This window comes from Vicia villosa, linkage group LG1, assembly GCF_029867415.1.
Source record: "Vicia villosa cultivar HV-30 ecotype Madison, WI linkage group LG1, Vvil1.0, whole genome shotgun sequence".
In the NCBI taxonomy this organism is placed as follows: domain Eukaryota; kingdom Viridiplantae; phylum Streptophyta; class Magnoliopsida; order Fabales; family Fabaceae; genus Vicia; species Vicia villosa.
Genome location: NC_081180.1, coordinates 84,281,317 through 84,298,415, shown reverse-complemented (window position 1 = coordinate 84,298,415; position 17,099 = coordinate 84,281,317). Strand labels below are relative to the sequence as shown.

The 17,099-nt window shown below is 34.0% G+C and overlaps 2 protein-coding genes across 2 annotated transcripts; one reads left to right on the top strand and one right to left on the bottom strand.

The window, feature by feature from the left end:
- The first annotated feature begins 293 nt into the window (after positions 1-293).
- LOC131643401 (amino acid permease 6-like) lies at positions 294-3,459 on the top strand. The gene is made up of 6 exons (XM_058913619.1): positions 294-453; positions 538-762; positions 2,006-2,099; positions 2,204-2,418; positions 2,502-2,635; positions 2,722-3,459. Exons 1-6 carry the CDS (start codon positions 402-404, stop codon positions 3,349-3,351), a joined length of 1,350 nt encoding a protein of 449 aa, XP_058769602.1. The 5' UTR covers positions 294-401; the 3' UTR covers positions 3,352-3,459.
- Positions 3,460-4,339: 880 nt separating this feature from the next.
- LOC131643400 (tubulin alpha chain-like) lies at positions 4,340-6,787 on the bottom strand. Its single transcript, XM_058913618.1, has 4 exons — positions 6,568-6,787; positions 5,754-5,988; positions 5,288-5,658; positions 4,340-5,187 (listed from the first exon to the last, which is right to left on the bottom strand). Exons 1-4 carry the CDS (start codon positions 6,658-6,660, stop codon positions 4,534-4,536), a joined length of 1,353 nt encoding a protein of 450 aa, XP_058769601.1. The 5' UTR covers positions 6,661-6,787; the 3' UTR covers positions 4,340-4,533.
- Positions 6,788-17,099: the final 10,312 nt, after the last annotated feature.

Genomic DNA, 17,099 nt, shown 5'->3' with positions numbered 1-17,099 from the left:
TATAAAAAGAAAAGGAATGATGGCGTAAATCAATTTTACATTGTCAACCAATTACGATCATGTATTTAGCCACCTCACGTTTTTATTTTTAAAAAAATTTAATAACATCAAATTGTTAGTTATCTATTAAATGACGGTATAAAACTATTTTATATTATCATTATCATGTCAGTGCATGTTTATTAAACTCATGTATAATTACTTAGAATAACATATAAAGTCAAATTAGTCCTTCACTCTAAATTAAATTAGAATAACATATAAATATTTTAGCACTTAAGTAATCCAGCTATACATAAAGTGTTTAATAGCATTAAAGTTAACTTTGGTTAAACCTTTCTAAAAATATTATTTTATAAAAAATCTTATATATTTCAAAGAAAGTAGAGCTAGAGAAAATCATGGCACCACAGAGTAGCTTCTCCATAGAAGACAGTGACATCAAACGAACTGGTTTGTATCTCAATTGTTGTATGAATATTTCTTTTTATTCTTCTCATTATAACATTGATAATTGTATGATTATAATTGATGAAGGAACATGGCTAACTGCGAGCGCACACATAGTGACGACTGCGATAGGATCTGGAGTGCTGTCATTGGCATGGGCTGTTGCTCAATTGGGATGGATTGGAGGGACTGCTGCTCTCATAATATTCTCACTCATCACTCTCCTCACTTCCATTCTCATGGCTGATTGTTATAGGTATCCTGATAGCAATAGAAACTCTACCTACATGAAGATGGTCAAAAATATTCTAGGTAATTAATTTTAAAATTCAGTATTTGATGTTTATTAATCAAGGTAAAAATGAGTTGAGAATTAGAACTTATTGATCTTTGATGCACGACCTTGAGAATCAAGAGATATTAATGGTGTCAAATTTTATACAAATGGAGCTGGTATAAACACTCGTTAGAGATGGAAAAAAATCCTCAAGTAAAATTAACTGGTACTATTTAACTACCTGTTAGTTCACAGGTATGAATATAAATTCGATGATACTTATTTGTAGATATCTGTATTTCTTAATAATTGTTAAAATTATTTAAATATTATTTTGTTAAATTTAAAACTATAATTATTATTTTGTTAAATATATAATTATTATTATTATTTTGAATATATAATTATCAGAATTTTTATTATTTTGTTGAATCTAGTACAATTATATGGTTAAATAATAAAAAAGAAGAATATGATTTAGTTTGCTATTATTATTAGTATTTTGTGCTAAATTTAATATTATTTTTATAGTCCTTTAAAAAGAATAAAGAACTTTAATAAAAATATAATTTTTTTTCAAAAGTAGAAATAAAATCTACAGCTCTCAAAAGTTTTTCACATTCATGCATTTATTCGAGTTTAATAATATTTATTTGATCAAAATTAAACGGTTAAGAATTAAAATAAAATTCACCTTATTAAAAATATAAAATAAACAACTTTAAATTTAGATTCTCTACGATCAATTATTGATACAATTTACTATTGATCTAAAATTTAGATTAATAGTGAATAGCGTCAATTATTGGATGAAAAAATTTAAATAACAATGTTTATAAAAAAAATTACATAAAAAACAAGGTTTTCAAAAAATTTACCAAAATGTCTAGGTTTTGCAGGACCCCCTAGAGTATGCGCCAAACCATTTGGCGCATTAGTATAAAATTTTTTGAGTTAGCCAATCCATTTGGCTTAAATGTTGAAAAGTAAAAAAAAAAAAAAAAAAAAAATCACATTTGCGCCAAACCATATGGCGCATACTCCTAATTTTTATACTAATGCGCCAATTCATTTGGCGCATACTCCAGGGGGTCTTCAAAACCTAGACAATTTGGTAAATTTTATGAAAAACTTGTTTTTTTGGTATTTTTTTTTTTAAACATTGTTATTTAAATTTTTTTTTCCAATTATTGACTGCAGAGAATAGTGATCCCAAAAAAACACTAATTTTTCTTAATTGATTGTTGCATTGTAACCTTTCTATCTCTTTTCCCCCAGGAGGAGTTAAATACAAGTATTGTGGATTGGCTCAGTACACAAATATTCTTGGCTGTACAATTGGTTACACTCTCACAGCAGCCATAAGCATGGTGTAAGAAACTATAAATCTTATTTAAACCCTTATTTGATAATTATGAAATATTTTAATATGGTAGTAATACTAATAATATATTTACTTGCTTGTTTATAAACCAGGGCAATGAAAAAATCAAGTTGCTTTCATAAGTTTGGCCACCAAGCACACTGTGATGTATCCAGTAATCAATTCATGGCCATCTTTGGAGTTTCACAGATTTTTCTAAGCCAAATCCCAAATTTCCATGACCTTTCATGGCTCTCTATTCTTGCTGCAATCATGTCTTTTGGCTATTCTTTCATAGGCATTGGACTCTCCATAGCCCAAGTTGCAGGTCAGGCAAATCTTTTAGTTAAATATGTCTTGTTTTAATCTAACTAATATGTGAATAATTTGTTTTGTTTTCGACATTTATAGAAAAAGGACACCATATCGAAACAGGCCTTACAGGAGCGAAAGTCGCAGTGACAAAGAAGGTGTGGAATACCTTTCAAGCAATTGCAAACATAGCCTTTGCATACACTTTCAGCAATGTCATTGCTGAGATAGAGGCAAGTAAATAGCTTTAGGCAAAACAATGTGCACAATTTCTCAACTTTACAACACTAATAGTTCAATTTTTTTTCTTCCTATATAGGACACATTAAAACCAAGTCCACCAGAAAATCAAACCATGAAAATAGCATCCATTATTGGAATCGCAAGCAGTACAATCCTTTATGGGTCATGTGGTCTTATAGGTTATGCGGCATTCGGGAACAGCGCTCCAGGAAACTTTTTAACTGGATTTGGTTTTTACGAACCGTTTTGGTTAATCGACATTGGTAATCTTTTCATCATTATTCATCTAGTCGGAGCTTACCAGGTTTTCGCACAACCTATATTTTCGATTGTGGAAAGTTCGGTCGGTAGGCGTTGGCCGGAGAGTAAATTCTTGACAAGAGAATATAATGTAAGAATTCCTTTGGTTGGTACATGGAGAATGAATGTGTTCAGGGTGATATGGAGGTCAACATATGTGGTATTCACAACATTGGTTGCTATGATATTGCCATTCTTCAACAACATTGTGGGTTTGATAGGAGCTCTATCGTTCTTTCCCTTGACTGTGTACTTTCCAATAGAGATGCACATAACACGAGTTAAAGTGCCAAAGTATTCTCTTAAATGGATTGGCTTGAAACTCATAATTGGACTATGCTTGATTGTTGCTCTCATGGGGGTTATTGCATCAATTCAAGGAATCATCTCAGAGCTTACTAAATAACTAAGTTCATCGAAGTTCTAAATCAGTTATAAGAGTATCACATTGTAAGAAACTTTGTTGAAAACAGTTATAAGATTATTATTAATAAAAATGTCCACTTAACTCTTATTAATTCGTATGAAAGTATCTAAACGACTTATAATAAAAAAAGCGGATATGATAAATAAATAAATAAATAAAATTTACCATGTAATTTTTTTCCTCAGAGTTCGAAGAACGTCGGTAATATCATGAGTTAAACGCCCTTAACTATTGACATGGAGTAAATTACTTTATAAATATTCGATATTTTATTCATTTCTAACCGATGAAGAACTTAACGACTTACATTTGAACTCCCACTTTAAGAGATATGGGACACCATATTTGAAGAGTTCAGAGCACTAGGAGCAACAATTTAAATTTGAACTCCCACTTTTAACAATTTACATTTTAACTCCCACTTTTAAGAGATATGGGAAGTGAAATTGGTTTATTTCATGTTGTGATGATAACAAAGTATTTAATGAACAATTAGTCATACTAACATAGACTCAGATTATGAAAGACCAGAATCTGATTACTCAAATTCAATGATAAAGGAAAGAGTCGTTTGAAAAAAATATTAAAAGAGGGACTAAAATGACTCATTTAATTTTTGTAAGGGATTACATAAGTACTTTACTTTTTTTCTTGAGGACTAATTTGGGCTCTCCCTTTTTTGTGAGAGACTAAAATAATCTTTACTGACATTCTAATCACGGTTCAAAAGTAAAAAAAAAAAAAAAAAAAACTAGTTTTAAAAAAATATTAACAAAGGACTAAATTTTTGTGAATGACTAAAACGGATCTTCACACTAAATATTTTTGTCCTTAGATAATCATACGCAATTCTTCATTGATTTATGCATATTGAGTTCCAAAAGTCAATTATTTAAATTTATTATTAGCTTTAAAAAGGTCTAGTGTAAAAAATAATTTAACAATGGAATAATTTAACACAACGAAGGATCTAAAAATTTAATACAATAGCTTCCAATTACTTAAGAGATAATGTCATTGAAAGGTAGATAACATCTTTAGGTCTAGAACAACATATATTTAAAAAACAACCGATTATGAAAACAATGCATCCAAAAGAACACCCGCACATCGATGACAGATACATAAAAAAACCATGGAAACAAGAATCTGAAATAGATTCTAGTAATCGCCCAAATCTTCATCATCACCCTCACCAGATTCAGCACCAACTTCTTCATAATCCTTTTCCAGAGCAGCAAGATCCTCACGAGCTTCGGAAAATTCACCTTCTTCCATACCCTCACCCACATACCAGTGAACAAAAGCACGTTTGGCATACATGAGATCAAACTTGTGATCAATGCGACCAAACACTTCAGCTACACTGGTGGAGTTTGAAATCATGCAAACAGCTCTCTGAACCTTAGCAAGGTCACCTCCAGGAACAACAGTTGGTGGCTGGTAGTTAATACCACACTTGAAACCAGTAGGGCACCAATCAACAAACTGAATGGTCCTCTTGGTTTTGATCATTCCAACAGCTGCGTTCACGTCTTTGGGAACAACGTCACCACGGTACATCAGACAACAAGCCATGTACTTTCCATGGCGAGGATCACACTTGGCCATCATGGATGATGGCTCAAAAGCACTGTTGGTAATTTCAGCAACCGAAAGCTGCTCATGATAAGCCTTCTCAGCTGAGATAACAGGAGCATATGAAGAAAGCATGAAATGGATTCTAGGATACGGGACCAAGTTAGTTTGGAATTCAGTCACATCGACATTGAGGGCACCATCAAACCTTAGAGAAGCAGTCAAGGATGAAATCACCTGAACCCAAACAAAAATAGAGTATTAGCACAACAATAATTCATAAAAACACAGTATTTAACTATTGGAATTGAACTAATTTCTTAAGAGCAAAATCTACCTGGGAGATCAGACGGTTGAGGTTGGTGTAGGTAGGGCGCTCAATGTCGAGGGACCGCTTGCAAATGTCGTAGATAGCTTCATTGTCCAAAAGAACAGCAACATCGGTGTGCTCCAAGAGGGAGTGGGTGGAGAGGACACTGTTGTATGGCTCAACAACAGAGGTTGAAACCTGAGGTGAGGGGTAGACGGTGAATCCAAGCTTGGACTTCTTTCCGTAATCAACAGAAAGACGTTCCAGGAGCAGAGAACCAAGACCAGAACCAGTTCCTCCACCAACAGCATTGAAAACCAAAAACCCTTGGAGACCAGTGCAGTTGTCAGCAAGCTTTCTGATACGATCCAAACACAGATCAACAATCTCTTTTCCAACTGAAAGTAGCACATATAACAAACATAACGTTAAACAATATTCAAACACACAACTTCACATGTGAATTGAGAAGATATTCTAGGTTAACACATACTGGTATAATGACCACGGGCAAAGTTGTTGGCGGCATCTTCTTTGCCGCTGATGAGCTGCTCTGGGTGGAAAAGCTGGCGATAAGTTCCAGTCCTCACCTCATCGATAACAGTCGGCTCCAGATCTACAAATACAGCACGGGGAACATGCTTTCCAGCACCAGTCTCGCTGAAGAAGGTGTTGAAAGCATCATCACCTCCACCAACGGTCTTGTCACTTGGCATTTGGCCATCAGGCTGTGCACAGAAATTCAATTGTCACTCAACAAAAATTGTAACATTATAAAGCTTAATATATAACAACTAGCTAGATTAAAACTATAATTAAGAGGCAAAATTATGTTTAATTAACCTTATACCAAACGGATCTAATAAAACCATTAGGTAAAATTAACAGCGATCTCACATGGATTACAGATCTATAAACTAATCAAATAATAGCAAATGAAATAAAGCAGATCCAACCAATCAAATATCAATAATCAATTTATGAAACAATGCAGATAAAATTAAGTGATAATGAAGAAAAAACGATCAAATAACGGTCAAGTTTTCTCAGATCTGATCAATTAACGATCACATTTCCTCAGATATCATCAAATAACGGTTAAATTTCCTCAGATCTGAGCAATTAACGAACAAGTTTCCTCAGATATCGTCAAATAACGGTCAAATTTACTTAGATCTGATCAAATACTAACCAATTCAGAACAAACAAAATGCTCAAAAAATCTAAGATTAAACGCATAATAAGAATCACATATCTGAACAAAAATGAGAGAAAACAGCGATAAAAAGCTAGTAACGAAGACTTACACCAATGCCGTGTTCGAGACAGTAAAGCTCCCAGCAAGCATTTCCGACCTGAATACCGGCCTGACCGATGTGAACTGAGATGCACTCTCTCATTTTCGGTAATGAAAAAACGAAGGAAATGGAAAGAGAAAACTATATGGAACGCTGAGAAAGGAGAGAAAGTGCGAAGACGTTTATGAAGACGCCTTCTTCTAGATCTGGATCTGATATGAGGATGATTTGAAATTTTGGGTTTTATTTATAGGGAGATGGATTGGATTGTTGTGCTGTCATTGGTTGGGTTAGGGTGGGGCCAATCTGGTGGGTGATGGTGAGTTGTATTCTGTTGGAAGTAACCAAAGTTAGAAACCGTGGTTACTTTATTTCATTTTTTAAAATTCAACTTTTTGCCGCCCGAGGCCTGTGTATTAATGTAATAACAGTCAAAAATGAACTTAGTTGTTGTGCATTGAATATCTTCAATTTTGAATCTCTTTCATAATAATCTCTATTATACTTTCATCCAATGTTTTACAAATCTGATTAGAAATCGAACCGGTGAAACTTTCGGTTAAAGGTTTAATTAATAATATATAAATAATTTTGATATATATGTCACACATAATCATATATTCACAACTTAATAAAATAAATATTATAAAAATTAATTATAAATTTAATACAACAATATCGATAGTACATATAAATATAATAATACAATATAGTTGTACATTTCATTTCAACCTTTATTAAAGAATAATTTGAACAAATTAAAGAATTACGATAAAATAAATTAAACTAATTCAAATCAAAAGTAAAATAATATAACATAATAATTAAAATAAAGTTTAAATAATTAAGAATACCTCAATTAAAAGATAGAATGCAAAAGTAAATTATACAATACACTTACTTAAACAACAAAAAGCAATTTCGAATTGAACTACGACAAATATATGATGGAGTGTGGTTGAAAAAAAAACTATATTAGAGTGACAAAACTTAGAAATTTGTATGTTTGTAATAAAAACACGGAATTCTTTTTTGTGATTGGAGAATGTATGTTAAGCTTTGATATTTACATGTTAAATTTTTTAAAAATATATAAAAAAAATGGCAAATTTGATGCATTATTCGTTTATGTTTAGCATCTACTTTGTAATAAAATGCAATTATTGGAGGAGCGTGTGCTTTCAAATGATAATGTAATGTTGTTGGTGAGTGTAAACTTTCATTGAATCCATCAAAATTTAATGATGCTTATTGTTAATGGAAATTGGTGATTAGTTTTTTTTTTGAAAAGGCAAAGAAAACATTTTATTAAAACAAGCTGGCATAAGCAATGCCATAAGATTTTACACAGAATTACAAACTTCACCACAGCATAAATAAATCCAAGCTTAATCACTAACTATGCCTCCCCAATTAATGAACACAGCATAATTAAACTTATCCTCTTATTACACCAGCACTAAAGACTCCCTTTCCAAAAAGAATCAGAACAACTATCGCCCTCTAGCTTTTGACCATACAAAAACCTCAACCTATCCCAAGTTATGAAACTCCAATCCTAGCAATGCGGCAAAACAAACAACTACAGCAGGTCTTAAGCAAGTCCAAAAATAGCAAACACAGAAGCAAATACGCACCACCAATAACCTTGCCTCCGACAGAGAAGCCTCGAAAACCATCTGAAACAAACAATTCTATGCAGCCGGCAAATAGATCATGAAAAAAACGCACTAAACTTCGGCGTCCCCGGAGAAAAATCCTGAAAAAAATGCTTACAAATTTCCTCTACAGCAAAACCCCAACTGCTTATACCTAATCAGAACCTGCAAAGACATATTGGTGATCCGAACCTACAAATTGGTGATTAGTTGTTTTAAATTTTGATAGTATATTGTCATTGTTCTTTGACAATGTCTCAATTTTGCACCAATAAATTTTGTTGTTTACAAAAACATAATTGATGGTAAATATTTCATTGTTAGTTGTTTTGAATTGTGGCATTACTATGCCCAAAGTCAAGCCAATTATTGTTTAAATTTTGTCATAGTTTGACTTTTTTTGCCTAAAGTTTAGCTTTAATTTTTCCATATTTTGGCCTAATTTTCTCCATATTTTGGCTTAGTTATATATCATTGATCCACTCACGACAACACAAACCACAACTTTGAGACAATGTCATACAACATTATTATACAACACATGTGTAACTTAAAATGGCTCAATAAAAAAATTAGTATTCATGACAGCACAAATACAACACTGACAATTTTACAAGTATAACATTAGGCTGATACAATACCAATAAAAACTTGTATTTGTGATATTATAAATACAACACTAGGTTGATACAACACTGATAGTTTTACAGGTACAACATTAGGCTGATAAAATACCAAAAATCTAGTATTCAAGGCACTACAGAGACAAAATAATGAATTAGGTAATTGTCATTAAAATATTACAAACTTCAATATGTGTCAAACTAAATCTTCATTGAGATAAGCCTTTTTAAATTTCATCTCGGTCTTTCATTCCCCTAGCACTACTATCAATTGTGGTGTCTTCTTTAGAAATCACAAGATCTTCATCATGTTTTCCAAAGTCTACTATATCATGTGTTTTGAACGTCATAAGTGTGTCACTCTTTCTTATATGAAATGTAACATCATTGATTTTTTTTAGCATAATACCATTCACCTATTATCTACAAGGTATATACTCTTTGATAGATTCATCACCTAATTCATTAGAGCGATCAACATCCTCATCACATTTTTTTCTCTTACTTTTCTCTCCTGCCATATCCATAAAAGTAGAGTCACATGTAGATAATTTGAGCTTAGTGAATATTTTTACATCACACTTATTTTTCTCAACAAAATTAGATAGTTGAGTTGCATCTCCATCAACGGTTTTAGAGCTTCTTCCAAACTACCATCCTCATGTTTTTACCATAATTCCATAGCCTTAACATCAAACTCTAATTCCATGCCCTTAATCAGATCATATGCTTCAAAATAGAACAAAAAATTAGGATATTATTCACTATATGCATAAACCTCCCACCTTCATACCTTAACTTAGGATCTTTTACAAAACAATCATTGGTGTAGAATACCATCTTAAATAAACTCATGTCATGTACATAACACATATGGTAAGGATTAAATTTGGCATTAATGGCACAACGGTATTATTTTTGGGTCAAATATAATATAAATTTTGCAAAGACTAAGCCCCCCTGAATGGACCATATATGTAACACCCCGTACATATACGTCTAGAATAATATGTAGTGATGCTAAAATGGTACAAGAAACATGCATAAGCGGAAAAATGACAAGAATTAAAAACCGTATACAAGTCAACTCTAAGTATAAAGTGTATACAATTAGCTTGTCCAAAACATTGCATAACGGAAAGATAACGTCTGTCGAGGTCTTCCTGCCATCAACTCGTCCACGGTCTTCGATACGAGCCATCTAGCAATTCTTCTACTTCTAACCTGTTCCTGAAAAATATTAAGGGAATTGGGGTGAGATTACTAAATCTCAGTGAGTTCCCCTATCTTATGGGTCCACTCGGTTCTACAAGGTTCATTTGATCAAACGGATCCGCCGTGGATCCGGGATTTCCTCACGGTCAGGTACAAATACACAACATGGGCAATATCACCATTGGAAGCCCCATGACTAACCAATGAGATAGCAACAAACACACAAATAACACACAAGTATGCTGTTGCTAGTACAACCACGTCACCGTGATTGTACCAGCCCACCGGTGAGGACCTAATTATATTGCCTATGTGGCATCACTAGGGGTGAGTAAATGAGTGATCTTACCGACATGGTATCACAATCCCACCGTACCAACATACGATGTTTTCCCGCTAGAGGAAATTCCTTTTTCAGTACATGATGAGTATACACCAGATCATTCCCATCAAGCACTAGCATTTCCTCGGTAACACGATGAGTATACACCAGATCATTCCCATCGAGTACCCACATATCTCACACCGATCAATGAGTATACACCAGATCATTCACATTGAGAGCGGTGAATATGCCCAACTATCCCTTCCCACCAATGAGTATACACCAGATCATTCCCATTGGCGACCATCCACGGAGTATACACCAGATCATTCCCGCGTGGAGGGGGACATAAAGATGACGACATACGGAATGAGTATACACCAGATCATTCTCATTGCGTACTCGTTAATGCACAAAAATCACAACATACATGATGAGTATACACCAGATCACTCCCATCAAGTATGCATATAATCATATCCAAAAGTTCGATCAGAACAAACATAAATCAAGTGATCATTGTCACACATATCATCAAGCCATAATAGCATTTATCATAATAAAGCATTCAAATTTGTCCTTCATATTCATACCAGTAGTATACAAATGATCATATAATGCGTATCATATTCTACAACACGGTTTCACAGGTCTCGAAGGACAACGGAGGTATTCAGCTCCCTCTACGGGACTGAATTACTCTTGGGGGTAATTTTCACAAAATTCCGTTTACCACATTCGTCTGAATGGGCGTCAGATACGTCGAAGAGCAACAATATGGTACCGAGGGTATATTTTCTAGATAATACATTTTACTAGCTTTCTAGTGATATAAACTCCACGTCAAACGGACCTACGAATTGGTAGTTATGAATTTCCGAAGTTGGAAAATTTTCCATTAAGACTCCGTAGTAACCATTTCACATGCACATGTTAGAATATCAAGTTGATCCTGAAATCCTTGGAATAAAACAATTCTCTTACTTCACTACATGATAGAACATTCGAAGAGCTTTCCAACGCTTCCGACGGCACCTAATTCCGAGTTACGAAACTCCAGTTATGCTATTTTCAAATTCTGCATTTATTTTACCAACGCAGTCTCAGGAAATCGATTTTCATATACGGGTAATCGATTTCCTGCACGTAAAATGCCCAGAAATCCAATTTGTTTGACAAAAATCGATTTCCATCATAGGGTAATCGAATTCTACTGATCTCAGCCTGAAAAACACCTATTTTTCATGTATAAAACAGTCCCAAAGTGTTCTAACTTCAATCTCTTCCCAAATTTGATATCATCCATCGTACCAATTCATTCTAAACCAGTACATATTTATATCGTAACAGGGAAAGATCACATGCACAAGTTATATCGTCATGCATTCATAGATTATCAACATGCAAGAGTCAATTATTACCAAAATTCCCAAAACCCATTAATTAAGCATAAATGCATCACATTGATCACAACTAAACCCTTGAACATGTAATTTACCCACCAATTCTTACCCAAGTTCCTATCTATGGAACTCACCTTGCATCAAAGGAGGTTAGGGTGATGATGAAGCTGCTATTAAGTTTCCATCTTGGTCAAAACTTCACCTTCAACATCATCAAACCCGCATGCATGTATTTCCCAAAATTCAGCATCAGCCCCTCTTCTTCAAACGTGTTTATCTCCTTCAACACAGACCTCCCTGACACGAAATTTATATGCAAATTGAAGGAAATTCCGTGAGCTTTCCGAAAAGACCAGAATCGTTTCAATCGGAGTTACAAGCAAAAAGATATTACCTGTTTTGTGAAGGCTACTCTAAGAGTGCGAAAATGGAGACATGCATGTGATGAACTTGTGTTCTTCTTTCATTCTTATGCCTCCAAGCCTTCCCCTCTTTAATTCTGATTTTTAGAATGAAAAACACTAAGTATTTCTATCAATTAAGTCCTTATGCTACTCATTTAGTGATAGAAATGACCAAAGTGTCCTTCAACTAAACCACATTTACCAGTTTGCCACTTGGTTCCTTTCAAACCAATTCCTTACAATTGCAATTATTTCTCCTTATAACTCTTAATATACATATTCTCATACTTAGAGAAATAGGGATATTACATTCTTCCCCCCTTAAATAGAATTCGCCCTCGAATTCCTTCCAACCGCCAGGATAAAGAGCTTCCTCATATCTTCTTCTAACCAAGAGAGTGAAATGTTCCCCAGATTCCTCCTTATGATGACCACGTGATTTCGTCTGAAGGTTGTTCCATCTAAAGAAACATAACTCTTCGATACGCTTGCATCCTAACACTCTTGACTGGAAACCTTAGATCTCACATAACACATCTCTCCTGATACTCTGTCTTGACGTACCTGGAAAACGACCCTTCCGAGGTTTCCAATCTTTACTGTCTCGTACTCAGTCTGTGCAGACTCAGAATTCCTGACAATCCATTATGGTTGGATACCCTTCATTCTCAAAGTTGCCAAGCTCATCCTTGCTCAACACATGCCATTGATCAACTCTTCCTTTCCTGGGCTTCATGAATTTCCACCATTCTAAGAAAATCATACTACGGTCTCCTTCTCCAAAGATGACGTCTCGGATTCACTTCCACACTAGACCACAAGGAGTCATCCAAATGATTGCCAAATCCCTTGGTCTTAACTCCTAATTTCCTTATGCTTAGGATGGCTTGTTCCAAGCTTACCTTTACTTATGCAACTAAGGCTTCTTACATCGCTCCTTTCTCCGGTCTTAAACAAAATAACTACCACCGCATACCACAAGGCTTACAATTCTGCAACTACATTCTCGATGTCCAACAGCTTCACACAAATCCTGCTGACGGAAGGTGAAAGCTAACGGCTGGTCTGTAACCATCATTTGAGTCTTCACGCATGCTCATAGACGTGCAAAACATAACCACAAAGAGTCCTTGTCAAACGGAATCCCTTACTTGTCCTCAGCATTCTAGTGGTCACGATACTCTATCTAATCCTTGATTTTCACAAGCTCTACCGTTGGCCCACAAAAATTTATCCTTGATTCGGTTAGCTTTTAGAAATAAAACCAAACTAAAACAATGCGGTTTTGGTTGGTTCGATTTTTTACAATAAAAATTATTGAGCAATACATACACACACAGACATATATATATATATATATATATATATATATATATATATATATATCAACATACCGTTGTATTTAGTTATTTATGAGTTATCAAATAACAACAAATTTCATCATATTTGGATAACAACTTTCCATTTAATATACAAAAATAAGATTAGACAAAAGTGGAATAAAAAACATAAAATAGAAGCATAGAACAATATAAAAAACATTATAATGAAATAAAAGACGAATATGAAATATTAGAGAAGATGCAAAAGAAATAACATAAGAGATGAGAGATTAGAGAAGAAGAGGTGCGTTAAAAACATAATTAGAAGAGAGAACAGTAGAATAAAATTAATAACATGAAAAAGAAAGAACATAATAGACGAGAGACTAGAGAAGAAGATGCAAGATGCACTTGGAAAAAAAAGGTGAGAAGAATGTGCAATACCGCTAGGAGAGATTTGAGAAGACTTAAACTGAAACCTTAAGCGTGGGGAAGAAAAAATCAGTCGTAATCGTAAAGTTAAGGCATAATAGGTTTGAGTTTGGGTTGGACGCGGGTTAAGTGAACTTTGGGTTGTAACATGATGCGGCTTAATTCTATTTGGTTTGGATTGTAAAATACAAACCGCAAATCGAACCGAACCATGCGAATTTGTTAAAGAATGACCCAAATACATCTGAACTATTTACGGTTTTTTGCAGTTTCGATTTGGTTTGGTTCAGTTTTGCGATTTTCTATTCGGTCGATTTGATTTTGAACACCTCTAAGATCGTCCATAATACGACATAATGTCTCCTTAAATAGTCTAATAAGTCACCTTCTGAGTTAGGCCCTATAAACCCGTGTTCACGGTTCGCCCAGTGGGAATGACGCGTCCTTATAACAACTGACTTATAGATAGTCAAGAAGGGTAACCGCTTCTTCATGATCAAGGGAAGAATGACCACTTCTTACCTATTCTAATAGTGGAGCGAAAGAAACTTCCCTCAACCAAGTCCCAAATAATTTCAATAAATACCCCACCCCTAGAGATGAGAATCATTCACAAAGTTTAGGGAAAAACACACAGAGTCTCTCATTCCCAACGTGAACGGGCTCTATCTCCCATGTTATACTTTTTATCCAATATAATTGGCATCCATCATGGAGCTTAAGAATCCTTGTCGTCCTACGGGATAATACATTGTTGAACTTCCACTAGAAGTATTATCTAAATACTCTTTTGGTCCCTTATCTATACCTAAGGATCTATTATGGTCCCTTAACTTTTAAAAAGACCAATTTTATCCCTTATTTCTTCATATAGTGTCATATATTATATATCCTTTCCATCTATTTCCCACCAACAGTGTCCATTTTTGCATGTGTGACATCCCATTTGACAACATTATCATCACCTTCTTCATCTTCTCTAACCTATTAATTCTTTCCATCTTATTTGCACCTAATCACACTCTTTCATTTCTTCATCCCTTTGCAATTTAAATGATGTCTATTAATGGGTCATTCCCCTTCACCTCCACTATTTCCTTCTTCGTCAATTTCTCCACTTCTCACCCCACCCCCTTATCAACTTCCCAAATCTTCTCCCATAGCTTATTTGACTGCTCCTAATTCATCTGATACAACTTCCAAATATTTTTCAAAGTGTTTTGTTTTGATAAATCATTTTGAAAAAGATTTTTGCGTGTGTGTCTGTGTGTGTGTTTTAGCCTTGTACTTTAACCGAAACTCATTTGCTTTACATATGATCACTCCCTTAATAAATTTGGATATTACTCATTTTCTACGAGCTTTTACCATGTGCTGCTCTTTTATGTTGACACTGCTTGAGATCTCTTGATATGAGGCTTTAGATTATTTCTATTTAATTTGCCATCATTGAATAGTCAAGTTTATCAAACCATGATATTTAGGTTTGTATCTTTAACCGCTTAATCGTTTATGCTTGATTTATCATATTTATCATCATGGTGGTTGTCATCATCAAAAGTAGATGTCATATTACTTGCAAAACAAGATTCGACATTATTCCCCTTTTTAATGATGACAATGCATCTTTAAAGAGAGGTGGTTATAGAAACAATATATTTTTGGAGTATAGAATTCCCCCAAAGTTAGATAGAAAATATACCCCCCCTGAAAGTATAATTCTTCTCCTTTGTGAAAATCAAAAAGGCAGGTAATTATATTTATAACTGTTGAGAAATCAAGTATCATGCTGATAATTGTATTTATAACTGCTCCAAACTTCCTAACCGCTTTCAAGAATATTTGATTCAGTTCTATAGCATTTTGTCAAAACATTTATTTACTTAATTGACTCTTAGACTTAGAAAATATACTAAGTCTCATACAAACTAGTGACATCATCGAATCCAACCATACTGTCAAAATCTCTTTTCGAGTCTTTGAGCATGTTTTGAAGAGAAAGTGATTCAAATCTTATGGATTTGTTCTTGAGATTCTTCCAAACCATACTCATCATTCTAGTCGAATTATTTTAGTATATGTGGTGGTCAATCAAAGCTTTTTTAGTCGATACTTCTTGACACTTAGCATTTTTTCAACGTGGCGGCTATCAACATTTTCCGTTGACTTTTCTCCAGTTAGAATTTTCAGACTAACGATTTTACTATTGATCAAGTGGCTCTCGATGTTACTATTGTTTCAAAATGTTGATCTGGTGAAATTTTGGTGACAGTAGACTTGCCAAGTTGCGATAAAGCGACAGTTAGGGCTGGACATTGGGTCGGGTTCGGGCCCAAAAGTGCCACCCATCCCAACCCACGGATGAATTTGAATGGCCCATTTCCGCCCAATTTTTACACCGGTTAGGACGAGTTGGGCCAAATCGGGTTGCGGGTGACTGCGGATGGTTTAATCGGGTTAATGGGTTATCACGTTTTAAAGTCCAAAAATATTTTCGAAAAAAATTACATTTTTTAGTTCCAGATAATTATTGTACCAAATAGGCCTTACTTCCATGAAAACCAAAGTCAAGAACACCTGAATTTCTAGAATTTTACCTTACTTCCATCAAAACTAATCAAATAAATAATGTGAAATCATCCCTACATAGTAATATGAGAAATCAGCCATATACATATTAAAAAGTACTATTCAACTTAGAATTAGCCAACATACAAATAAATTTAAATACTCACAAAACTGTTAAACTCACAATCCAATACATTTAACTACAACCACTACAACTTAAATAGTAATAATATTATAACTACTATCCATGGCCTTCTACATTTAACTCCAACTAGCTTTCCTTCCCCATAGAGATATACTATTGTGCATATTGTGAACACCAACACCAACAAGAATAACCTACTCAAAGCAAGCAAAATTTATCAGCAATCAAAATATTTGTCGATATACCTTACCATTTCAATGAAGAAAGAAATTCAAAACTGGAAGAAATGGTTTTTAAGAAATTACTCCAGTTTTGGACGTCAATGGTTCGTCACGGAGAATGTCAAAAACATAATGCACAAATCTATATTAGACAAACTTTGAAGAGAAGAATTCTATAAACTTAATTTAAATGTGGAAGTTCTAAAATTCTACACTAATACTTAC

Excerpts from the sequence above, each read along its gene's own strand:
- LOC131643400 (XM_058913618.1), bottom strand. The coding sequence starts at position 6,660 with ATGAGAGAGTGCATCTCAGTTCACATCGGTCAGGCCGGTATTCAGGTC. Across the intron at positions 5,989-6,567 it reads GTCTCGAACACGGCATTGGT|CCTGATGGCCAAATGCCAAG; the intron begins GTAAGTCTTCGT and ends TTCTGTGCACAG. Across the intron at positions 5,188-5,287 it reads TCAACCGTCTGATCTCCCAG|GTGATTTCATCCTTGACTGC; the intron begins GTAGATTTTGCT and ends GTTTGGGTTCAG.
- LOC131643401 (XM_058913619.1), top strand. The coding sequence starts at position 402 with ATGGCACCACAGAGTAGCTTCTCCATAGAAGACAGTGACATCAAACGA. Across the intron at positions 454-537 it reads CAGTGACATCAAACGAACTG|GAACATGGCTAACTGCGAGC; the intron begins GTTTGTATCTCA and ends TAATTGATGAAG. Across the intron at positions 2,100-2,203 it reads ACAGCAGCCATAAGCATGGT|GGCAATGAAAAAATCAAGTT; the intron begins GTAAGAAACTAT and ends TTTATAAACCAG.